Source organism: Oncorhynchus nerka, linkage group LG2, assembly GCF_034236695.1.
Source record: "Oncorhynchus nerka isolate Pitt River linkage group LG2, Oner_Uvic_2.0, whole genome shotgun sequence".
Taxonomy (NCBI): domain Eukaryota; kingdom Metazoa; phylum Chordata; class Actinopteri; order Salmoniformes; family Salmonidae; genus Oncorhynchus; species Oncorhynchus nerka.
In genome coordinates, this window is record NC_088397.1 from 32,378,371 (window position 1) to 32,404,620 (window position 26,250).

At 43.2% G+C, this 26,250-nt stretch overlaps 1 protein-coding gene across 3 annotated transcripts in view; it reads right to left on the reverse strand.

Moving 5' to 3' along the window:
- The window catches only part of appa (amyloid beta (A4) precursor protein a), a 39,974-nt gene extending 13,965 nt beyond the window's left edge, over window positions 1-26,009 (reverse strand). For 2 of the 3 annotated variants that reach the window (XM_029668491.2, XM_029668482.2), the window contains exons 1-6: window positions 25,789-26,009; window positions 5,146-5,313; window positions 2,195-2,324; window positions 1,855-1,967; window positions 1,212-1,396; window positions 376-671 (exon numbers count right to left, since the gene is read on the reverse strand). In XM_029668491.2, the coding sequence (XP_029524351.2) occupies window positions 376-671; window positions 1,212-1,396; window positions 1,855-1,967; window positions 2,195-2,324; window positions 5,146-5,313; window positions 25,789-25,848 (952 nt within the window). In that variant the 5' untranslated portion in view covers window positions 25,849-26,009. The remainder of the gene's footprint in view (window positions 1-375; window positions 672-1,211; window positions 1,397-1,854; window positions 1,968-2,194; window positions 2,325-5,145; window positions 5,314-25,788) is intronic. The other variant, XM_029668474.2, reaches the window with a different exon arrangement.
- Window positions 26,010-26,250: the final 241 nt, after the last annotated feature.

A 26,250-nucleotide genomic window follows, 5' to 3' on the forward strand; every position in this document is an offset into this window, starting at 1 on the left:
AATGAGCCGTCAGCACACACACACACACACACACAGGGTGAGTGCGCCAAATGGCACCCGGCCTATTCCCTACATAGGCCTCTGGTCAAAATATACGGATATATAAGGGATACTATATAGGGAATAGGGTGCCATTTGGAACACATTCTTATTATCGTACAGGCGTGTGCATGCCAATGGTGTGTGAACTTACACACCACTGTAATGTCATGGGTGGTGGAATGGGGATTTAGCTGAATTCCTACTAATTTAGTGGTGAGTTTCTAGATTTGCACCCCCCCAATTCCACCCCTGCATACACTCACTCAACCTTTAAATAGACAAGAGTAAATTATGTACACACACAAGGCCCCTGGCCCTCCCAGTCCCTCTCACCTCTGACCACTTCCTCCACAGATTCAGTGGTAGTAGTAGTGGTGGTGGTAGTCATGGCGATGTTGGTGGTGGGCTCATTATCGTCGCGCTCGTCAATGACGTCGTCATCATCATCCTCCTCCTCGTCGTCCTCGTCCCCGTCTCCATCCTGGTCATTGTCCAGCACCTCCTGCCCCTCTTCCTCATCATCATCATCATCATCATCTTCTACAATGGCAGGGGCGGTCTCCTCTGTCTCCTCCTCCTGTTGCTGCTGGGGTGTGAACCCAGCTGGCTTTGCTGCCCCCCTTTCCATACTGTGAGGGATGATTGAGGAAGGTAGAAAGAGGGAGAGAAATGGAGGGGGGGGGGGGGGGGGGTGAGGATGTGTGTGAGTAACGTGGTTATGAGCGAGTGTACTGTGGGTGTGTGTGAGTGCTATTATAAGTATAATCTCGTTCCCAGACACTTCTGCGCAAATGGGCAAAAAGTCTGGTGGATCAGCGAGTCAAACTTCACTGCTGTTAGCCACTACCGAAAGACCGGTAGAAACTCCAGGCGCATAGGCATTGGCTTAATGTACCAACCAATCACCTCTCACAACACCTTCCCCCTACCCTGTGTGTCATGCACACTTCAGTTTACGGTCAGCCTCGCAGTTGTGTGATTAGCTCAAATTAAATGACAAATACTTTACTCAGTAGGTCACTCCCATAGAATTCTATGGTCTCTCCCACTAAGGCCAACTTTGAATTGTTGATATCCCAGGCTGATATGCACTGTGCACAATAGCCTGGGGGCGAGGATAGTATAAGTATGAATGTAAGGGAGTACTGTATGAGCTCCTGTGTGTGTACCTGTTGTCAGTGTAGTCAGTCTCGGCTCCTCCCCACCACACATCCGAGTCGTCCTCGTCCTGCTCAGTGCTGTCGGTCTCCCTGTCTGACGGACAGCACACAAACTCCACCCCCCGGAAACGGTCAATGCCGCACGGCAACAGCATCCCGTAGTCATGGAGATTCAAAGTGCGGTCTCCACAGGACTGGGTGAGAGAGGGATGGTGCTGTTAAAGCAAGGGCTGCGTGTACCAAGAGTAGGAGCACTGATCTAGGATCAGTTACCCCTGTCCATGTCATTGTATTCATGGTGATCTAAAAGACAAAACGGATCCTAAATCGGCACTTCTACTCTGAGATAATTGATTCATACGGCTCCAGGTTTTGTGAATTATACACTACATGCCCAAAAGTAGGTGGACACCTGCTTGACAAACATCTCATTCCAAAATCATGGGTATTAATATGGAGTTGGACCCTCTTTGCTGCTATAACAGCCTCCACTTTTCTGGGAAGGCTTGCCACTAGATGTTGGAACATTACTGCGGGGACTTGCTTCCAATCAGCCACAAGAGCATTAGTGAGGTCAGGCACTGACGTTGGTCGATTAGGCCTGGCTCGCAATCAGTGTTGTATGCATGTAAGTGTGCGCGCGTGATCTCACCTCTTTGGCCACAGTGTGCCAGTGCAGGTGGCTCTCACACATGTCCATGCGCTCCTGGTGCAGGAACTTGCACTTATCAGGAACCAGCAGGGCATCACTGACAAACTCCCCCACTGCACCATACAAACAGAACCAATTAATATACAGACATAACTAAAAAAACAAACATCTGCCAACAACAAAATAACCACTTTTTACTAAGGGATGGAATTCAAATAGTAGAAACGCACACATAAATCAATTTCTCTCCCCCTCTCACATACACGCAACACATATTTCCCCCCTACACACAGTGAACCCCACCCACACACTCAAGCCTTCCCACACAGTGCATTTGTACCTAGGCATCGGTAGGGCACCACGATGTGCAGGTGACTGCGGCACTGCTTGCGGCCCTTCTTGCACCAGTTCTGGACGCTGACTGGCTGGTTGGCCTCCACCACGTTGGTGATCTGCAGCTCAGGGTATACCTGGGAGAGAAGAAACACGGAGTCTGTCTATCATCATCTCTTTTCACCCCCCCTCCCATCCCATTTTCTATCTATGATTTATCTCTCCCTCCCCCACTTCACCCATACGTTCACAGGATGGTAAGCACTCTTTTCCGCTCTCTCCCAATCACGGTTCGTCCACATCCTCCCATCCGGTCAAAGCCCTCTTTTTTTACTCCCCCTTCTCTCCATATCCCCTTCTCCCTCTTAATTGTTCTCAGTTCTCCTCTAATCCACCTCTCCAAGTATTACTTGTTTTGCTCCTCTCATCCAATTACTTGACTAACTCACTCCACCCCTCCTTTCCTACCTTTCAATTGGTTTATCATTTATCCACCGTTTCCCTGACCCAATTCTTCTCAATCTCCATTTTAACAGCACTACACTCCAACTCCTCTCTATGCACATGCCTTTCGGTTGTTTCTTTCTCTCCCTCCCTTTAGTTTATCATCATAAAATTCAGAGTTCAACTGCATTGTGCCATGTAAATGAATTACATTTATTGACCTTGAATTCCCCCCCCCCCCCAGCAATATTGCAGGGTGACGATTTGGCTCTTTATCCTTCAGCGCCCCCCAACTCTACCACCTTCCCTCCCGCCTAGCTCCTCACAATATGTAGCTCTTGATTCACATCTCTCCTCCCCATCTATCCCCCCTTCCTCTCCCACCTCCGGGCAGTCCTGGTTGATGCCAAAGACACCATTTCAACTCCCCCTCTCTCTCCTCCTACCAGAACTGCAGGATGCCGATACCTTTGGATGCATCCCTCTCTCATTCCCCTCCCTGTCCCTTCTCCCCCATGTGTGTTCTCACTTTGCAGTATTTTTGCATTGCATGTGGTTGTATTATAGTGTATTTATATTCTGTATAGGTCCCATGTGGCTTAGTTGGTAGAGCATGGCACTTGCAACACCAGGGTTGTGGGTTTGATTCCCACGAGGAACTAGTACGAACAAATATGAAAATGTATGCACTCACTATTGTAAGTCGCTCTGGATAGGAGCGTCCGCTAAATGACGTAAATGTGTATTTAGTACGGTGACCTAACAAAATGTAATTTCCATGTCTATGGACATTATAGTAGGTCCTCGGTAGCTTAGTTGGTAGAGCATAATGCTTGCAACGCCAGAATACTACTACTACTAATAATAATATAAATAATAATGTGGGTGCTTTCATTTGTCCCATTTCATACATCTGCACGTGTGTATTATACGCATATGTGAATTGAAAATGAGTTAAGCATATCCCACTCCCCGGGACACACTTGGTGAATAAGCCATTGCTGATGGCGACCCCGGAGAAATTAGGGTTAAGTGCTTTGCTCAAAGGCACGTTAGATTTTTCACAAAGTCGGCTCAGGGATTCGAAGTAGCGACCTTTTAGGTTACTGGCCCAGCACTCTTAAAATGGATACGTCGGGATTTTGCCAATGAGGCCACTTTACTTCTCCAGAGTCAGATGAACTCGTGAATAACATGTTGTCTCGGTGTCCAGTATGCAGGAAGTTAGAGGTAGTTTCGCAAGCTAATGCTGACTAGCATGTAGCGCAATTAATGGAAGTCTATGGGTATGTGTTAAGATGTATGCACACATGACTAAGTCACCTTTGGATAAAAGTGTCTGCTAAATGGAATACATTATATTATACACTACCGATCAAAAGTTTTAAAACACCTACTCATTCAAGGGTTTTTCTGTATTTAAAAAATATATATTTTCTACATTGTAGAATAGTGAAGACATCAAAACTATGAAATAATAAATGGAATCAGGTAGTAACCAAAAAAACTATCATCCCTACTCTTTGCCTTGCACACTCTTGGCATTCTCGCAAACAGCTTCATGAGGTAGTCACCTGGAATGCAATTTCAATTAACAGGGGTGCCTTGTTGAATTAATTTGTGGAATTTCTTTCCTTCTTCATGCATTTGAGCCAATCAGTTGTGTTATTACAAGGGGTGTGGGGGTATACAGAAGATATATTTGACCAAATAGGGCCAAGTCCATATTTTGGGAAGAACAGCTCAGATAAGCAAAGATAAACGACAGTCCATCATTACTTTAAGACATGAAGGTCACTCTATACGGAAAATGTGAGTTGCAAAAACCATCAAGTGCTATGATGAAACTGGCTCTCATTGAGGACCGCCACAGGAATGTAAGACCCAGAGTTACCTCTGCTGCAGAGGATAAGTTCATTAGAGTTACCAGCGTCAGAAATGGGCAATTAACTGAACCTCAGATTGAAGCATTTATTTGGATTGCAGAGTTCAAGTAACAGACACATCAACATCAACTGTTCAGAGGAGAATGCATGAATCAGGTCCTGATGGTTGAATTGCTGCAAAGAAACCACTACTAAAGGACACCAATAAGAAGAGCCTTGCTTGGGCCAAGAAACATGAGCAATGGACCGGTGGAAATTTGTCCTTTGGTCTGGAGTCCAAATGGGAGATTTTTGGTTCCTGCAGCAATACGCCATCCCACATTGTTTGGGCTTAGTGGGACTATCATTTGTTTATCAACAGGACAAATGACCCAACACACCTCTAGGCTGTGTACGGGCTATTTTACCAAGAAGAAGAGTGAAGAACCTCAAATATATTCAGATGTTTTGGTAACTACATGATTCCATGTGTTATTTCATTGTTTTGATGTCTTCACTATTATTCTACAATGTAGAATAAAGAAAAAAATATATAAAAGGAAAACACTTGAATGAGTAAGTGTTCTAAAACTTTTGACCGGGAGTGTATATTAAGTTATTGTATCATATCCGACCCCAATCTCCATACCTCCTGACAGTACTGCAGGATGCCCTCCTTGGTGCCGATACAGCTCTTGGTGCCGGAGGGGTCTGACTCCCATTTGCCGCTCTGGACATCCACATGCATGTTGAGCTTCCCACAGAACATGGCCACCTGGGGCTCCGCCAGCAGGCCCATCCCACCATCTGTCGGCACCTTGAGAGGGAGGGAGGGAGAAGTGGAGGGATGGAGAGACAAAAAGAGAATTGTTCATTTACGCTCGTTCCGTGGTATTCGGTAGGCATGTGCGAGAAGTGAGAAATCCAAATGGTCAGCAGAAAATATTTGATACAACATTTTACGAAATTAGGTTCCTTTCATTTAGCTTTTATTTATACAGTTCGCTGTTCAAGATGGCAGCAGTTTCTAAAACATGCCCCACAAAGAATTGGCAATACATGACACATAGAACAATATAATACAAAGAATGTTTAAAAAATAAATTTTTCATAAATGTCAGAATGATGTGGAGAAGGAATGGAGTGATGGAAGATTGGAGAAAAACTGAAAATGTGTAAGAAAGGGAGAGAACGGGGTAATGATTCAAGAAAATAAAAGTGGGAGGCTGGAATAAGAGGAGAACAAAGAGGCGTAAGCGGGGGAAAATATATAGACCCTTTATTCGTAAACTACTTTTGATCAGTGCCCAATAGATGGGATAGATGCACAGATCAGAGTTTGGGTGGCATTTCAGTAATTGACTTATTACATCAATGAGGCTCCGGTGTGAGGTTTCCCCTCAGTACAGGTCTAGGATCAGCTTTCCCTCCCCCAATCCTAACCTTTAAGATTTGTGTGGGAAATACAAAACTGACCCAAGATCAGCATCCTAGGGGCAAATTCACACTACACCCATCAATGGCAAAAAGAGAGGCTTTCTTTGACGATCTTTGATGGTGAGAGAAAATAATTGCTACTGGAGACTTTCCTACCGAATTGTGATTGAAAAACCCACAGCACCATTGCAGTCTCTTATGAAACCTCCCCAACCTAAAGCTTTTACACACGCAGGCACGCACATTGGACTGCGTACACCACGCACGTATCCTCAATATCCTACAGGTGGCAGCACTGAGAAAGAACATGTACTGTAGTTTGCCAGCCTGCCAAGGGGTATGCATGCTTGGCTTGGCTCACGTGTGTGCGCGCCCCTTTGTTGTCCATCCAATGCCTATTCACGTGTACTAATTATATTATGTAACTCCATTCATGTGTGTACATCTATCTCTGCGAGTATGTTTGTGTGCGCACGTATGTGTGTCCATTGCTACTACGTAAGGAGGTCTTGTAATGAGAATCCTATAAGAAGGGTGGTGGGGACAAACAAAAGACTGAAAGACAGCATTGTACTAGGGAACGAGGGAGAAGAGAGAGAGAGAGAGAGAACAAGAGGAGAGAAAGAGACTGATTGCATTGTGTTTTTATATAATCTTGTTAGTGGTTTGGCAGTAAAACAAATGTTTGTGAAGTAGAGGATGACATACTGTGAATGGACTTGATTCTTTTCCGAGCTAATGCACAATGTAATCCTTATCCACACACACAGACAGTGCACGCACATTCATATGCACGCGCACACGCCCATTCATATGCACGCGCACACGCCCATTCATATGCACGCGCACACGCCCATTCGTGCACTGTGCATGCATGCACACATTCTGGCATGCACGTGTACACAAACACACACCGACAGACAGATCAGATTGCAGTGTAGTTCTGAGGGACGGATGTGTCGCCTAAAGAAGTTCATGTCCTTCAAGCAAACCTGTTAGGCCACATGCCCTAGCGCCAAGCAAATCTGTAAATCCCTCACACACATAGACACAGTGGAAAAACAGGTGAAATCACTTGTGTTAGTGTCTTCTATCAATCAAATGTATTTATAAAGCCCTTTTTACATCCGTAGAGGTCAAAGTGCCATACAGAAACCCAGCCGAAAACCTCAAACAGCAAGCAATGCAGATGTAGAAGCACAGTGGCTAGGAAAAACTACCTAGAAATGCTGGAACCTAGGAAGAAACCAGACTCTGAAGGGTGGCCAGTCCTCTTTTGGTTGTGCCGGGTGGAGATTCTAACAGTACACGGCCATTTAAGGCCAGATTGTTACAAAACCCACAAACAGGTTAAAAGAAGTGTGTGTGAGAATGTATTCATCCATGTGTACAGTAAACTAGGGTTGTGCGGTATCTAGATTTCCTGTCATACCGTATCTGTACCATACCAGTGCATACAGTATTACCAATGGGCATACAAGTGGCGCTATTTTAAAATATAAAATAAAATGCAACCCACAAAACCATTTAGGTAACACGGACCTCTCTCCAGGAGGGGATTGAATGTCTGCCGTAACCAAGAAGCTTGATCTTGACATCTAGCCCCTTAGCTATCAAACCCGGATAACATTTGACACATCTTAGATTTATTGTATTTATACTTAACTTGTAGTTATAAGTAGTGACATAGCACACACCCCCGCGAAAACCGGGGTAATAATTGAAGTTAGCATATCACTAGCTTAGGGCAATTGCTAGACGTCCCCTGGTACAATAGCCAGTGCCTCTCAAAAGTAAGGAAATAGACCTTCCAACTACTCCAAAACAGGGTGGTTGGCCTCCACTTTTTGCAACGGAAAACGACAATGAGTGTTTCTTACTGGACAACTTCAAGAAGTCATTCTGCATTTGTACATTTTTGGTCAGCTTTGTGTTGACATGTTCCAGGTGGTGAAGGTAGGCAACAACACCTGCACAAGGGTGCGTGCTCAGCCCCCTCCTGTACCCCCTGTTCACACATGACTACATGGCAATGCGCATCTCCCAACTTAATAATCAAGTTTGCAGACAAAAGTGGCAGGCCTGATTACCAAAATGGACAAGACAGCCTACAGGGAGGAGAGGGCCCTGGGGGAGTGGTGCCAGGAAAATACCCTCTCCCTCAACAAAATGAAGGAGCTGATTGTGGGCAGCAGAGAGAGCACACCCCATCCAAAACCACTGGTCTGCAGTAGAGAAGGTGAAAAGCTTTAAGTTCCTTGGCGTGCACGTCACTGACAAGCTGAAATGGTCCATTCACAGACAGTGTGGTGAAAAGGAGCAAGTGCCTCTTCAACCACAAACTTTTACAGATGCACCATTGAGAGTATCCGATCAGGCTGTATCACCACCTGGTATAGCAATTGCACTGTCTGCAACCATGGGGCTCTCCAGAGGGTAGTGTGTTCAGCCCAACGCATCCCCGGGGCCACACTGCCTGCCCTCCAGGACATCTACAGCACCCGGTGTCACAGGAAGGCCAAGAAGATCAGCAAGGAGTCAGGACCTCAGCTACATGGCCTGTTCACCCTGCTATCATCTACAACCATCTACAACCAAGAGACTGAAAAACAGCTTCTATTTCCAGGTCTTCAGACAGTTAAATAGTCACTTAAGCTTCCGCCCAGTACTCTACCCTGAGCTTTAGTCACTGTTACTAGCCGGCTACCACCCGGTACTCAACCTTGCACCTTAGAGACTGCTGCTCTATATAGTCATTGAACACTGTAGAACTGACCCCAGTCAACTAGTCAATTGTTTGGCCGATAGGCTGTCAGTGAACCAAGATGTTCTTTTGTTGAGGAGTAGCAAAATAATATTAAAAAAAAATACATATTTACACAGTACCAGTCAAAAGTTGACACTTATTCAAGGGTTTTTCTTATTTTCTTTTACTGTTTTCTAATAATAGTGAAATAATACATATGGAATCATGTATTCAATTTTTTAATGACTTAAACTCAAAATATATTTTACATTTGAGATTCTTCAAAGTAGCCGCCCTTTGCCTTGACAGCTTTGCACACATGGCTCTCTCTCAAATCACACACACAAACTCAGCAAATAAAGAAACGTCTCTTTTTTGGACCCTGTCTTTCAAAGATAATTCGTAAAAATCCAAATAACTTCACAGATCTTCATTGTAAAGGGTTTAAATACTGTTTCCCATGCTTGTTTATCCGGTATTGGAAACAGTTTATTCAGTCTTAAATTTTATCGATTATTTACATTGGTTGAGATTGCTTTAGGAACGTTGTTTGAAATGTTTGGACCAAGTTAACAGGTATATTATTAGATACTTTGACAGCATGTTGGGCGAGTTGAAACCGATGTATTTCTGAATCAAACGCGCCAAATAAATGGACATTTTTGGGACATAGGACATTATCGAATAAAAGGACCATTTGTGATGTTTCTGGGACATTGGAGTGTCAACAAAAGATCTTCAAAGGTAAGGCATGAATTATATCGCTATTTCTGACTTTTGTGGCACAACGGCCTGGTTGAAATATGATTTTTATGTGTTTGTACGCGGGGCGCTGTCCTAAGATAATCGCATGGTTTGCTCTCGCCGTAAAGCCCTTTTGAAATCTGACACAGCGGCGGGATTAACAAGAAGTAACGTTTTATTTTGATATATAACACACATTTTCAAGAATGTTATATATTTGAATTTGGTATTTTTGAATTTTGCGCTCTGCAATTTCACCGGATGTTGGCCAGGTGGGACGCTACCGTCCCACCTGCCCATAAGAACTTAATCAATGTGGTTCCATGTCATTTCAACCAGAAAATGTGATGACTTCAAATTAACATGGAAAACGGATTAAATTTGCAAAAAGTCATCAATGTAAAAGGTTTTGGGGAAATTGTCGTCTTCACTCAACTTTAAAACTAAATCCATTTTCATGGTTAACATTACTGCTGATTTCACATTGAACTTGATCAAAAGTAATTCAAAACTAGCCGTTTAACTGAAACATAGCTGAAACATCTGCTTGTCAGTCATGTCATTTTCCTCTGTATATTTACACTAGTGGGAAGGTACACCTCCCTTGTGATGTGTGTGCAAGATCAGAGTCTTAGTTCTGCTCTACAAGAAATCAATGATGTAGAACAGGGTTCTCCAACTTTTGATCCAGCTAATTCCGGTCCAGAGAGAACCTTTAGTTTAATATTTGAATAATGTGCATTACTGCAGGGCTGGATCAAAAGTCTGCACGCCAAATGATTGGAGTTGGAGAACCCTGTAGATCGGGTCAGATAACATATGATGCTCCTATACCCACATTATCATCTCAACCCAAACCATATTGCTTGGATATTTTCTTTTCACGTGGCTAGGTCCAGTCACTAAAAGCAAGCTGAGCTGACCCCTTAACATATCCATTTCCAGCCCAAAGTGAATATAGGCATAGTTAGCTTGCCATGCCCCACTCAAACCATGCTGGCAAGAAGCAGTTCGTAACAAAAGCAGGCTGGCCATCGTCCCAGTCAGTACTCACTGGAAAGCGAGCCAAAAGAGCACAGTTCAGGTTGACAATAGTGTGAAAAAGGTTATTGTTATAGAAAGACCACGATGACCCAATTCCACTTTGTGACAACTGCTGATGTATAAAGGACTTTAGAACGCGTTTGAAATTTGACCTAGTTCCATGTCGCCCCCCTCATCACTTAGATTTAAAGTGTCTTAATGTGAAGAAATTGAAACAGGGGCCTAGGTGGAGCAATCCCTATATTGCTTTTAGACCTACCCGCTACTCTGATGTGTGAACACTCCCTCACACTCTCTAAACCACTTTTCCAGTATCCAAAATCACCTCATCTGTTTGCCTTGTAAATCATGTCCTTCCTCTATTCTCCATCCCCCTCCCCTCTCTTCTCCATCCCTCTGCAAACAGTTGGGGGGGGGGGCAACAAATCCCACTGCAGCCTTATAAATCAGACTGTTTGGAATGGAAAGGTTAGAAAGGGCGAGAGAGAAAGCAACAAAGCGAGAGATGAAAGAGGGCGGGATTTAAAATGGACAATGAGGCTTTGTGCGTATGAGGTTCAAGTAAGGTGATGTACGTAAGGTGCATTAACTTTGAGCACCAGTGGAGTATGGTGAAGTTGCCCTTAGACCCTGATCTTATTGCAGGAGATACAAAGCTGACCCAAAAGTTTAAGGTTAGGATTGGGGGAGGGAAAGCAGATCCTAGATATGTACCTTGGGAAAACTTCACCCTGGATCACAAACCAGTCGGGAGAGGTAGAACAGTAATGGTTAACGGTTTTCTAGCTGCAGGGTTCAAAACATATGAGCGAGAGAAAGACTGCAGGGAGAAAGCGAATAATAGAACAGAGGAGTAGTGGACATGAGACAGGGCTTTCCCTGAGCCACCTGCTCCATCGCCTGCCTCTGCCCACTCTCATCCATCGCCAGCATTGCAATCTCATCTATCGGCTTGCCAGCCTGCCGGCAGTAAGCTGGGTGGAGGATTACGCTGAGCTGCCTGGCCCGAGATATCCCACAGAGGGCCCAATCCACACTGATACCACCCATGGTACCCTCCTGCTGCTGTCACAAGACACCGTTGTCTCACTACCGCACACTCAAAATAAATATTGCATGTAAAGTACCCCATCAAAGACCATATTGGAGGTAACACAGACCTATGTACTGTTGTCGTAAGCACACAGTAAAAAGGCTAATACAGTTGATTTAAACTTCATTTAGGGAAATGCAGGAATAACAGTCCCAGCTCGCAACATCAAGAGTTATCCCCCCAAACGGCAAACAAACATACCTTTATACCTGTGCAATTAATGGTCAACCGCGGCACACCAAATGTAAAGTGATAGCACATCGGGCAATTCTCTGGGAGAATCGGGAAGAAAGGAGAGATGCCTGGTCGTATGCCTAAGTCTAATTCACATATAAATGACAGTAGTCCAATGTAAATCTACCTTAATCCAATGCTTGGTACTGCTGGTACTAGCCTTACTTGCACAGCACATGGGAGACTGCTCTCATCAATCACGCCTTTGGCGCTGGTGCACTGCATTGGTTAGTGATCCCAGTTGCACATCTCCACCGGCAAAAAGTTGAAGCCATGGAAACTAGAACACGCATTACAATAGAGCCAGCCACCACCTGAAAACACAGGGAAGATTTGCGTCATGCTGAAAGTGGGCCATGAAAACAGACAGTGTCCGTTTCTGAAAATAAAGTCAGACAATCCTATACCCACGCATAATCTCTGGACTGCGCCTAGCCAGCTGGTTGCTGGTACTAGTAGGAACGTACGGTCGACATACTTACAGAGACAAGTTGATTGTTTTTCTATGATAGTGTGTAAGGGAAGCAGACCTGGGTATATTGCATTAACCGAAATGACGGCAACCAAACAAACATTGTCGATTAGAAATGGGAATTCATGGTAAATGTACTACTCATGTGCAATCCCCTGGCCTCCCGCAATGGATTAGTCCACTGAGAAAGGTGTCAAAAAGACGTGCAATAAATATATATTTTTTAAACTCAGAGTAAAAACAGTATCGGTCAACCAACAGCCTACCAACCAAACAATCCACCAGTCGACTAAAAATGGGGTTAGCCCTACACAGGACAAAAAGTTATTTGAATTGAATCATGACCTCATGTCAGTCGGGTGACCTCGTTCAGTGACCTATACTGAAACCAGACAAAACATACCCGGTCTCTATCACACATCTTTAAGCACACATTATCTTTGTTCCATATTGTATCTAGGAGCCACAGTCATTGCGTCAGTATTGACTCGTTTGGTTAAACAGAAAACCTTGCTGGTACCTATTGTCCAGTGAGAATGTGTCAATGTGCTATTATTGGTGGGTCACTGACCATTCCTCTAGCTCGACCAATGGGTATAGGATGCTTCCCATTGGTTTGCATGGGGATCTCGTGGGTTTTGACCAGGGGTTATAATTCTTCCGGCTTGTCCATCCTCGGCTTTGTCATTTTATTAGCATGAAAACGCACATGCACACCCGCACGTGTTGTGGCGTACATAAACGCAAACACACACCGAAGAACAAGTGTATAATATCATCAAACACACATTGATTTAAATCTCCCGGGCCCTGTTCTGTGAACCAGTCCCACAATCCCGGGGCGGCATTAATTGTGGCTCTGTTGCCGTGGTGTTATCCGAGTGTCCCAGGCCTGCCACTGGGATCAGCTTCAGACCTAGGGAGACCCTCTGGCGGAGCAAGTGTCAGCCGAGATCAGCCATTATGTCTGGAGAGTGTACGGACCCGGGAGTCTGGAGAGTGTCCTCTGCCCGTCTCTACCCACCAGAGACACCGGGTGCGTCCGAAATGGCACCCTATTCCCCATGTAGTGCACTACTAGTACAACACTGGTCTGTCTAGGTCCCTGGCTGTGTTTGAAATGTGCTCTGGTTAACAGTTGTGCACTCTAAAGGGAATAGGATGCCATTTTAGATGCAGCCAGGCCGTATAGAGACAGACCATAAACAGATCGATAAGAATGACAGATACTGAGTAGACAGGCACATCAACAATGACTGGGGAGGAAAGAGAAATAGCCAGAGGCCTTGTATAAAAACATAGTCAGTCTGACATACAAACAAATAAAAATACTACTTAAGTAGTTCTTGGATAGATGCATATATATATATATATATATATATATATGCATTTCTTTTTTTGACTACTTTTAATATACTCCACTACATTCCTAAAGAAAATATGTACTTAACACCCATTTTGCCTGACACCCAAAAGAACTCGTTACATTTCAAATGCTCAGGCACAAGAGCAATATGGTCCAATTCAGGCACCCATCATCCCTACTGCCTCTGATCTGGTGGATACTAAACACATATTGCGTATGTAAATTGTGTCTGAATGTTGAGTGTGCCCCTGGCTGTCCTTAAATCAAAAGGATTAAAAAAAAAAAATTGTGCCATCTGGTTTGCACAATATAAGGAATTTTGATGAATAGCGTTTACTTTTACTCAAGTCTGACCATTGTACTTTTTCCACCACTTTTCTTAAGTACCTTAAAAGAAGTACTTTTACACTTACTCAAATAGTATCTCACTGGGTGACTATCACTTTAGTCATGTTCTATTAAGGTATCTTTACTGTCACTCAAGTTAGTACTTTTTGCACCACTGCCCTGGAGGACAGAGCCTTGTTCTGTTTGGAATACAGGTTGGACGCTATGGGAAAATGGTACATGTGCTTGGTCTTTGGGGTGTGTGTGTTTGTGTTTGTAATGCTATCGGTGCTAGGTTCTGGGACCGGATCCTCGGGTAGGTTGGGTGTGGGAGTGTGTTACAGTGATTAGAGGGCAGTCAGCCCTTCGTTTCCCTCACACCCTGGCTGCCAACATTCCAATTACACCCTGCACCCGGAACGGAAGACTGGTTGCCGTGGCCATGACGATGATGTCTTTTCCCATCTGGTCGAGATGTGCTACTGTGTCCCTATGATGACAGTTGACAACCTCATTGTCAAGCAATAAGACTGGCTGTAACATAACAAAATGTGGAAAAAGTCAGGGGTCTGAATACTTTCCGAATGCACTGTATTTAAAAAAAAACTAGGCATAACAAAATGTGTCAGTTAAGAACAAATTCTTATTTACAATGACAGCCTACCTACCCCCTGTACTCTGTGTGTGTATATATATATATTAATAACAGTCAAAAGTTGAGACACCTACTCATTCAAGGTTTCTTTATTTATGTAGAATAGTGAAGACATCAAAACGATTAAAAAAAACATGGAAATCCTGTAGTAACCAAAAAAGTCCTAAACAAATCAAAATACATTTTACATTTGATATTCTTCAAAGTAGCCACCCTTTGCACACACTTGACATTCTCTCAACCAACTTTGTGAGGTAGTCATCTGGAATGCATTTCAATTAACAGGTGTGCCTTGGTAGAAATGTGTGGAATTTCTTTCCTTCTTAATGCATTTGAGCCAATCAGTTGTGTTGTGACAAGGTAGGGGTGGTATACAGAAGATAGCCCTATTTAGTAAAATACCAAGTCCATATTATGGCAAGAACAGCTCAAATAAGCAAAGAGAAACGACAGTCCATTACAGTGCAGCCGCAAAAACCCATCAAGCTCTATGATGAAACTGGCACTCATGAGGACCGCCACAGGAAAGGAAGACCCGGCGTTACCTCCGGTGCAGAGGATAAGTTCATTAGAGTTACCAGCTACAGAAATTGGAGACCAAATAAATGCTTCAGAGATCAAGTAACAGACATCACAACATCAACTTCAGAGGAGACTGCGTGAAATCAGGCCTTCATGGCCGAATTGCTGCAAAGAAACCACTACTAAAGGACACCAATAAGAAGAAGAGACTTGCTTGGGCCAAGAAACAAGAGCAATGGACATTAGACCAATGGAAATGTGTCCTTTGGTTTGATGAGTCCAAATGTGAGATTTCTGGTTCCAACCGCTGAGTCTTTGTGAGATGCAGAGTAGGTGAATGGATGATCTCCGCATGCGTGTTTCCCAAAGTGAAGCATGGAGGTGGTGTGATGGTGCTTTGCTGGTGACACGGTCTGTGATTTGTTTAGAATTCAAGGCACACTTAACCAGCATGGCTACCACAGTATTCTGCAGCGATACGCCATCCCATCTGGTTTGCGCTTAATTGTACTATCATTTGTTTTTCAACAGGACAATGACCCAACACACCTCCAGGCTGTGTGAGGGCTATTTGACCAAGAAGGAGGGTGATGGAGTGCTGCATCAGATCACTCGACCTCAACCCAATTGAGATGGTTTGGGATGAGTTGGACCGCAGAGTCAAGGAAAAGCAGCCAACAAGGTGTCATATGTGGGAACTCCTTCAAGACTGTTGGAAAAGCATTCCAGGTGAAGCTGATTGAGAGAATGTCAAGAGTGTGCAAAGCAACATGATTACATGTGTTATTTCATATACAAAAATAAAGAAAAACCCTTGAATGACGGCTTTTGTCTGGTACTGCATGTGCGTGTATATATTTACACAGTGCAAGTATTCAGACCCTTGACCTTTTCCCCATTGCTATTTAACCAATTTTAGAACAAGATTGTAACAATCTACACACAATACCCCATAATCAAAGCGAACAGGTTTTTAGACATGTTTGCCAATAACAAAACAGAAATACCTGATGTAAATAAGTATTCAGACCCTATGAGACTACGAATTGAGCTCGGGTGCATCCCGTTTCCATTTGTATCCGAATCTAAGGGAGAGCTAAGCAGTTCACACCCCCTTGGGTGCTGCCATTGATTTACATTAGAAGTGCCCATCCAAGAAGGCTCAAGGCCAAAGATAAAATGACATCAAATCACATATCTACCATAGCTTTGATTGGACTGATCATGTCAACATTAAAGTTTCAAAATCTTAACTAGCAAGCAGTCATGAATTAGGTCGACAATCTGCTGTCAAAACGTTTTCAATTCCTGTCTAATGAAGAGAAATTGATAAAAACGTATCGGTGCTCAGCAGCCAATGGACATAAACACTACACAAAAAGTAAAAAATGTATTTAAAAAAAATTATATTAATTTGCAAATTCAACAATGACTGGTTTGGAAAGAATCAGTGGCTAACTGCAAGCGTTTCAAAGCAATCCCTATTCTGCTTCCCCTGTCTGCTAGTCGGTGGGGAGGGTGTGGTCCAAGTCTGAGTTTAAGGATTTAAAAAACAGTATTCAGACCCATGGACTTTCACATTTTTGATACGTTACAGCCTTATTCTGAAATTGATCAAATTGTTTTTTCCCCTCAATCTACACACACTACCCCATAATGACAAAGCAAAAACAGGTTCTCTAATTTATAAAAATCACATTTAAATAAGTACTCAGACTCTATACTCTGTACTTTGTTGAAGCACCTTAGGCAGCAACTACAGCCTCGAGTCTTCTAGGGTGACGCTACAAGCTTGGAACACATGTATTTGGGGTGTTTCTCCCATTCTTCTCTGCAGACCCTCAAGCGCTGTCAGGTTGGATGGGGAGTGTTGCTGCACAGCTATTTTCAGGTCTCTCCAGAGATGATCGTTCAGATTCAAGTCTGGGGTCTGGTTGGGCCATTCAAGAACATTCTGAGACTTGGCCCAAAGCCACTCCTGCGTTGTCTTGGCTGTGTACTTAGGGTCATTGTCCTGTTGGAAGGTGAACCTTCGCCCCAGTCTGAGGTCCTGAGCAGATCCTGACTAATCTCCCAGTCCCTGAAAAACATCCCCACAACATGATGCTTCCACCACAATGCTTCACTGTAGGGATGGTGTTAGGTTTCCTCCTGACGTGACACTTTGCATTCAGGCCAAACCATCTTGGTTTCATCAGACCATGCAGTAGCTCCACAAGAGGAATAGAAGCTCAAGCAGTAGAACATTTGAGGCATCTGTACTCAGCTCCTGCCCAAGTCAAGGACTGCTCCTTAACCCTTGCCAAATAGTCTATAGCTGTGTCTGTCCAGAGCTCACTGGTGTGGGAAACAGAGCCCAGAATATTTTATACAATGTTGCAAGTCAAGCTCCGGGCTGGATCCAAGTTAATAGTTGATACGTTTCAAGTTAGTTGCAGTCGGGCCATGCGTAGCCAATGTGATTCATAGGATATTTATTTTGATCAGGATATTTTCTACCCGCAGGCTGCAATATTTTCATTTGTTGGCTTTATGCTATTTTTACAAATAGAAGTTAATCCATTTAAAAAAAAGTATATTAAAGTACATTATTCATCTCATATGTATATGTATATACTGTACTCTATATCATCTACTGCATCCTTATGTAATACATGTATCACTAGCCACTTTAACTATGCCACTTTGTTTACATACTCATATGTATATACTGCACTCAATACCATCTACTGTATCTTGCCTATGCCGCTCTGTACCATCACTCATTCATATATCTTTATGTACATATTCTTTATCCCCTTACACTTGTGTCTATAAGGTAGTAGTTTTGGAATTGTTAGCTAGATTACTTGGTTATTACTGCATTGTCGGAACTAGAAGCACAAGCATTTCGCTACACTCGCACTAACATCTGCTAACCATGTGTATGTGACAAATAAAATTTGATTTAAAGCATCAGACAAGCTCAATGCATATATTTGATTTGATTAAAACCCATACGGTTCTCTATCAATGATATATATATATATATATTCGAAAGAACAGATGACGTAAATCGACCAACATTTTTTCCTGTCGGGAACAGCCCTAGTGTGTGAATGCCCATATATGTGTTTGTGCACATTCGAGTGAATGTGCATGCGTACAAGCTATGCTTGAGCGGTATACCGTATATTGGGGTATTTGAAAAAAGCCACGGGATGGTTTCTCCCATTAGTCAAAACTATTTTGTTAACGTTTTTTTTTAAACATTTGTAGCTACTTTACGTACCTGCAGTCAACTTCTGTAATATGCTACGAGATGAAGAACATTGCAGAACAGTCACTTGAGAAACCAAGGCTGTTGAGTCTGCTGATAGAAATTCTCGATTATCGTAGATTACCGGTGTTGACAGGGATTCCTAGCTTCAGTGCAGTGGGCAGTTGGGAGGTGCTCTTATTCTCCATGGACTTTACAGTGTCACAGATATTTTGGAGAGGTTGTGCTACAGGATGCAAATTTCTGTTAGGAAAGAAAAGAAAAAGCTAGCCTAACTGCCTGTGTATATTGGTCCTTTTAACATGAGTCTTCAATATTCCCAGGTAAGAAGTTTTAGGTTGTTGTTATTATAGGACTATCTCTCTCTATAGCATTTCCTTTGACTATTGGATGTTCTTATAAGCACTTTAGTATTGCCAGTGTAACAGTATAGCTTTCCATCACTCTCCTCGCCCCTACCGGGGCTCAAACCAGGAACACAACGACAACAGCCACCCTCAAAGCAGCGTTACCCATGCAGAGCAAGGGGAACAACCACTCCAAGTCTCAGAGCGAATGAAGTTTGAAACACTATTAGCGCGCACCCCGCTAACTAGCTAGGCATTTCACACCGGTTACACCAGCCTAATCTCGGGAGTTGATAGGCTTGAAGCCATAAACAGCTGCTGGCAAACGCAAGAAAGTGCTGTTTGAATGAATGCTTACGAGCCTGCTGCTGCCTACCGTAGCTCAGACTGCTCTATCAAATCATAGACTTAGTTATAACATAACACACAGAAATAGGAGCCTTAGGTCATTAATATGGTCGAATCCGGAAACTATCATCTCGAAAACACGTTTATTCTCAGTGAAATACGGAACAGTTCCGTATTTTATCGAACAGGTGGCATCCATAAGTCTAAATATTCCTGTTACATTGCACAACCTTCATGTTAGGTCATAATTACGTAAAATTCTGGCAAATTAGGCAGGCCCAAACTGTTGCATATACACTGCGTGCAATGAACGCAAGAGAAGTGACACAATTTCACCTGGTTAATATTGCCCGCTAACCTTGATTTCTTTTAGCTAAATATGCAGGTTTAAAAATATATACTTCTGTGTATTGATTTTAAGAAAAGCATTGATGTTTATGGTTAGGTACACGTTGGAGCAACGATATGCACCGCTTCGATTATATGCAATGCAGGACACGCTAGATAAACTAGTAATATCATCAACCATGTGTAGTTAACTAGTGATTATGATTGATTGTTTTTTTAAAGATAAGTTTAATGCTAGCTAGCAACTTACCTTGGCTTACTGCATTCGCGTAACAGGCAGTCTCCTCGTGGAGTGCAATGTGGTTAGAGCGTTGGACTAGTTAACCGTAAGGTTGCAAGATTGAATCCCCGAGCTGACAAGGTAAAAATCGTTCTGCCCCTGAACAAGGCAGTTAACCCATCGTTCCTAGGCCGTCATTGAAAATAAGAATGTGTTCTTAACCGACTTGCCTAGTTAAAACGATTAAATAAAAGGTGTAAAAAAAAACTTTAAAAAAAAAAACTTTGTATTTATATATATATATATATTTATTTATTTATTTATTTATATATTTTTTTTTAAATCGGCCAAATCAGTGTCCAAAAATATAGATTTTCGATTGTTATGAAAACGGCCCTAATTAATCAGCATGCCGTACCACATTGGGTGAGGCGGGTTGCAGGAAAGTATACTTAGTTCATGGATGGAAAGTGAGATTAAGATATATACGAAAAAGACTGGCTATTTACATAGGAAAAGACAAAAGACCGAGACAGATACATGTCCTACTGCAGTGCCATCTTGGAGAAACAATTCAGATAAAATGTCTAAAATGTGCTAAATGCTTTGTAGTTATGCATTTGGTTTGCTGATTTAGTAGCTAGTTAGCCATCTAGCTACTGTAAGTGGTTAGCTTCTTCCAACAAGAATTCACTTTTTAATTTTTTTTTATTAAACTAGGCAAGTCAGTTAAGAACAAATTCTTATTTACAATGACGGACTACCCTGGCCAAACCCTCTCCTAACCCGGACAATGCTAGGCAAAATGTGCCCCGCCCTATGGGCCTCCCGATCACGGCAGGTTGTGTTACAGCCTGGGATCGAACCAGGGTCTGTAGTGACGTATGGCACAAGGTCGGAATGAAAGTATAACATTCTGGATACCACCCAAGCCTTGTACAAGCACTACCAACCGAGCCACAATGGAACAAGTCTACTATGTGAAGTCAATGTATGATACATGTTTCCAAGAACTAGCTCCCCATACTGAGAAATACATTTCCTTATGGGGTCAGCAGCATACCCGTGCAGTGATGCAATGCTTACCCGTCCCACATATTTTAGTGGGGCACTGAACACACACAATTAATCAAGTGAGATTAAAATGCACACACACGGGAGAGATGTACAAAACAAATCGAGTGCGAGACAAACACGCCCGCACACAAACTCAAAAATGTACACACAGAGCCATGTTCCATTACGGTCACATTCACACAGTAGGCATTAAGTCTCCTCCTGCATCACACAAATGCAGGAAACCAACCTTAGGTAATGGTGGGGAAAAGGAAACAGGAACAGGGAATAGCAGGGCACTGCCAAGAATATCCCAGTCCTTCTTGACACCACACACACACTATGCTACTCACAGTTCAGCTAAGTTATTTAGTTCATGAAACAAAGAAGACCTTTTAGAGATAGATACTTCAAAACAACTGCAAACTATAATCAACAATGCAATTTTGAGCAAGCGGATTAAATCGAAGCCCAAATCAACATTTAGACCAGCACTGATTAAATTCTCCAAATGTCAGGTCATAGTTGATTGAAACTGTTGTAAAGCAATACGCATATAATAACTCCCTTCACAGTGCACGTAGCAATAAATATACTTAAGGCCAATATACAGAGACACTGTCGAGGGAGGGAAGCGTTGGCCTGTCTTGAAGAAAAAGGCAATAAAAAGAAAGATGAGGGAATGAAAGGGAGGAATGGGAGCAAGAGAAGATATTGAATGAGGGAAGACTTAGGCCTGTTGCTTCTGAAGAAAGAGGCAGGGGAAAAAAACTTGAATAAGGAGGGAGGAATGAAAGGAAGAAAGCGTGAGAGAGCAGAGACAGGAATATCTCTGGGAGGCGGCGCTCTAATTATAGCACGGGTGCCAGGCGACCGGGGAGGGCACTGCCGCCACCAAAACACAGGAGGAGGAGGGAAGAGGGGGATAAGGAGGAAGTAGAGGAGGTGGTCAAGGCGGGTTGCTCAATCATTTCAAAAAGAGACCCAACATGGGAGAAGGGATAATTGATGAGGTGAGGAATAACTGCTCAACTCCAAATCAACCCCTAGCCCCCTACTCCCTATCCACTCCTGTCGATCTAAGAGGATTGGATGGTTAGATCGGTGGAATCAATATGGCTATATTTACACCCTAGCTAAATGAAAAGGTAAAAGTAAGCCATTACCAATACCTGCCAAATTCTTTCAGAAACAGTCAGCTCTATAGGAGTGTATAGGCGTGTAGCCTGTACACGGTAGGGGCTAGGGGTTGATTTGGAATTCAGAAAATACATGTTTTAGAGTATTTATTTTTTATTGCTTTGGGAGACATTTGGTCAAGTAGGACAAGTCAATCAAGAACAAAGGAGGCTGACTGAAGAAGGAGTGGCCATTTTGTAGTCAGAGGGACTAGTGTGTAGCATAATTCCTAAGACACATGCTGCTGTGTTTGTGTGATTATGTATTGGCGTTGTTGTGTAGAGTGAGCGTGCATGTGTGTCTAACTGTCTGTGTGCATGTCAGGAGCATGTTGCCATCGGACACATTATTAATTAATATATCCACGTGGGCTCAGTCAAATGCTCCCACAGATCACTGCCCCATACATCGATGTACATCACATTGACCTTACTGCCCTCCCTCTTTTCTCTTTCCTTACTCTCTGCAGCTATATGTTAACGGTGGACTATGTCTACATCCCAAATGGCATGGTACTCCTTATGCAGTGCGCTACTTTTAACCAGAGCCCTATTGGAAAGGCGACATAAGAAATATGGTGCCATTTGACTAATTCTATAAAAACTATAAGCCACAGTGAGTCAGCCCCCTAAAAACTGAAATCATCACGAACGACCTCCACCAGGCTCTTTGACTGCGCTTGGTCACTCAGATTATCAAGTTTCAGGTTTGTATGTGGGGACGTGAAGGTCACACACACGACTCGCCACGGGCCATGGCGGTCACGCAGCGTCCATGACGGTGACACTGACAGTTAAGACGTGAACCACTGGCCTGTGCAGGGCAGCGGTGGGGTTGCCATAGCAGCAGGGATATAGGGCACGTCCCAGGTGCCACTTTATTATGATAGAGTAGTCTTTTGGGATGTGCAGCATGACTACAAAAAGACAACCTGGAACACACCCATTCTCTCCTGGTTGGAGGTGGGGTCTCTGATAACCCTCATCCAGGACTCATTGGGGAGAATTGGAATGGAGCAGCACTTGTACAGAACCACTGATCTGTATAGATGAGGGATTGTGAAGAGTGGGGCCGGAGTCGCTTCACAATCGAGCCCATCCTGATGTTGTGAGAGCCTCTAAAATGTGGTCTGTACCAGACACTGCTGCACATTTCATACAAGATGATACCGTGATATCATGATATATTTGCTCTGTAAAGCTCTTCATGGTCGTGTTCATTAGGACACACCGCCGCAAAATGTTTTGCAACAGAATGTGAAAACAAACATCTCTCATTGGACAAGTTCAGGTAGTCACTCACTGTTTCACTCCATTTCATGCCAACTGAACACAGCCCATGGCCAGCAAGATAGAGATTGCATCCATGGCTGATTATCTGAAAGGCTAGGTTACAGCGCAAAAGCCAGCCTTACACCACCATGCCAGGTGTTTTCACTGATCAGCTCTCCTGAAAACCTGCCGTGCCATTAAAGGGATAGGTGACATGACCTTTTCAGACAAACATTACTTAAAGGCGAGGATGTCCAGTGTGGCTACATGGGAGAGAAAGAGGGTACGAAATACAACAAATCCTGAAAGGGGAGGAACATCCCAACATGGTGAGAACATAACAAACGTACCATGACAACGCCATAAAGGGCCAGGAATTTCTGTCTGGCAGGCGGAAAAAGAGGTACCGTCACCAAAACATAAAAAGGGGCTTAAAATTGAGGATGGTTGGCATGGCTTGAGAAACATCCCAAAACAAAGACAATGATTGGCACACAACAAAACATTCCATGGGTAGGTATTGTAGAGACTGTAACAGAGCTAATTGTCCCTTTAAAGCATCATTGGAAACTGGCGCTTTAAATGGATGGTTGGATGAAGCTGCAACAGGAGCAGTGGATGCCAAAGGGAGACAATGGGTATAATGTACGCTAATGGGTGTGAGGCTGTGTTGCCCTGGGCTTGAATGACTGCAGTGCATTGACAGACTGCCTGGGTTGCTCTTCGACCAATTTTTCAAGGATGGGAAAGTGAAATTCTGATCCTACACTCCAGTCTGTATAGCGGTCGGATTAACAAGAGAGCCCTGCCCTCTGTGTCCTTAGACTGTTCACTTTGTGGCTTATACATGTGTATACCAAGTAATAATGCATTAAACTACATCAGCTTTCCTTTCCCATCAAAAATGTAAGGAATTAATTGTCAATTATTGACAACCCACAATATGGGAAATAACAACTATGAACTTCTGTATTGGGAGGTTTGAAAATCAACTTTATAACATTATTTGGAATTTAATTGACTGAAATTATCTTAATATGTAGAAATATCACCAACACCCTTTGGCTATATTGAACTAAGATTAAGAACTGATACATATAGTCAGAAACATTAGGAGTAAAACATATAACAACTAGCTATGTTAAAGGTGTATGGATGTGAGAAGGCCTAGTAAAAACCTGAGTGACATTGAAATATTGAACTTGAGGTGTGTGAAGAGTAATGTTTATTGTGTGGGTAGCCTAGCTACCCCACAGACCCGCATCGACCTGTTACAAGTATCACCCATATCAAATGTATCCGCTTACTGCCTGGTATCATTTGTTCAAATCCAAACCGCGGTACCCACACCAAATGTAGCAACTCAGCCGCAATTGCAGTGTAGCGTGTGTGTTACACTGTAACACAATACGAACGTCGTGAAAGAGCAATTGTCGTGAAAGAGCAATTGTCGTCTCTCTCTTGACAAGGCCACAGTCACACTGACATGGCATAGCGCCTGAGAGAGAGATGATCGGTGATTGTGTGCAACATCTCCACACCGGGGCCAATTCCAGACAACTCGTGACTTTCACAGACATTTTAGCAGGGTATTTTCTTGAAACGGTTAAGTCGTGATAAATCAAATAAAAACAGGTAGCCAGCCTATCGGTTGAAATGTTAACCTAATGGTTCCCGCGAGAGACCGTGTCCCTGCGTCCCCGAGCCTCTGGGTTCATGGAATGCTGCAGTGCACCGCCGCCATCTTACTTCTGTCTCACTACATTATCTTGATTCTCAGGCTTAACATGAAACAGGTTGACGTAGGGAAAACATAGGCGGTTTTACACTTATCCATGGGCGCAATGTGCAGAATTAAATGGGTCGTAGGTCCAGTCGTTGGCTCTTTTTTAGGGAGTAGCCTGTGTTTTTAGGCTACAGAAAGCTAAATCTAAGGGAAAGAATAACCCACTATAAACCGTTAGATGTTTACTTTCACGCCCACCACCAAAATATATAATCGAGCCATGATAAAAACACTACACAAGTGGCTACAAAATGGTGATCATATTACCCATAATATCCGGATACAACCATCAATAGTGCCACTACAGAAACCGGTCTACACTAGGCTGTGTTTTGAAGTGCAATTGTGCACAGAATAAATAAATAAAAATACACGTTCGTTTACATAGGTTACACAGGAATCTCAGCCGTAGCCTAGATAGGAAGACCTGACGAAGCATTCCATTCTGTGCAAAACAAATGTAATTATTTCTCATCTTGAATTATGAAAAATAAAACGTATCCATAGGCTATAAAAGTAGATTTCAATTCAAGCAATGGCAGAAATATAGCAGTTTATAACAACACTGGGCAAAGGGGGATCTAAACACTGGCTAATCTACTTCTATGATTTCGAGTCAGACTAAATTCGATAAAAAGCTGTCCAACATGTATTCAGGCGTGGAATATGATCACAGCCTTGCTGAATGTCTGGTTTCATTTGGTTCTATTCATGCTTAATTAGCCCCTATGGTTTGGAATCACCCGGCTGCTCGCTCCCGCAATAGCAGCGGAAGAGAAGAATAACCATGGAGCTCAGCCTTGTCCCGACTCCCGTCTTTCTTTCCCCAGTTTCTTACCTCAACTGCTAACGCCGTGGTCGCAACAACCAGCAGCAATAAAGCCATACGGTCCCCCATGCCGTATTATTGTCACAACGCGTCCTATGTATGGTGTATTGGGGTTTATTCTATGTTCCGTCGGTATGTATTCAGAACTCGTCTCCGTGGCAGTGCCGCTGACTGTGTTTGTTTAATGGAGAACGATACGGAGGCTGCTCGAGCGCCAAGTCACCTGACCTGACAACGAATGAAAGGAATTATTAGGGAGGTGCCCTAAAAAAAACCTGAGGATAGCTCTGGGTGTGGTCCCGATGGGGGCTAAACACTGAATTTAGCATTTTTCAAACACCTGAAACAGATTTTGTCCTGCAATCTAGTGCCATAATAATTATGCTATGTAATATATATATATATATATATATATATATATATATATATATATATATATATATATATATATATACAGTACCAGTCAAAAGT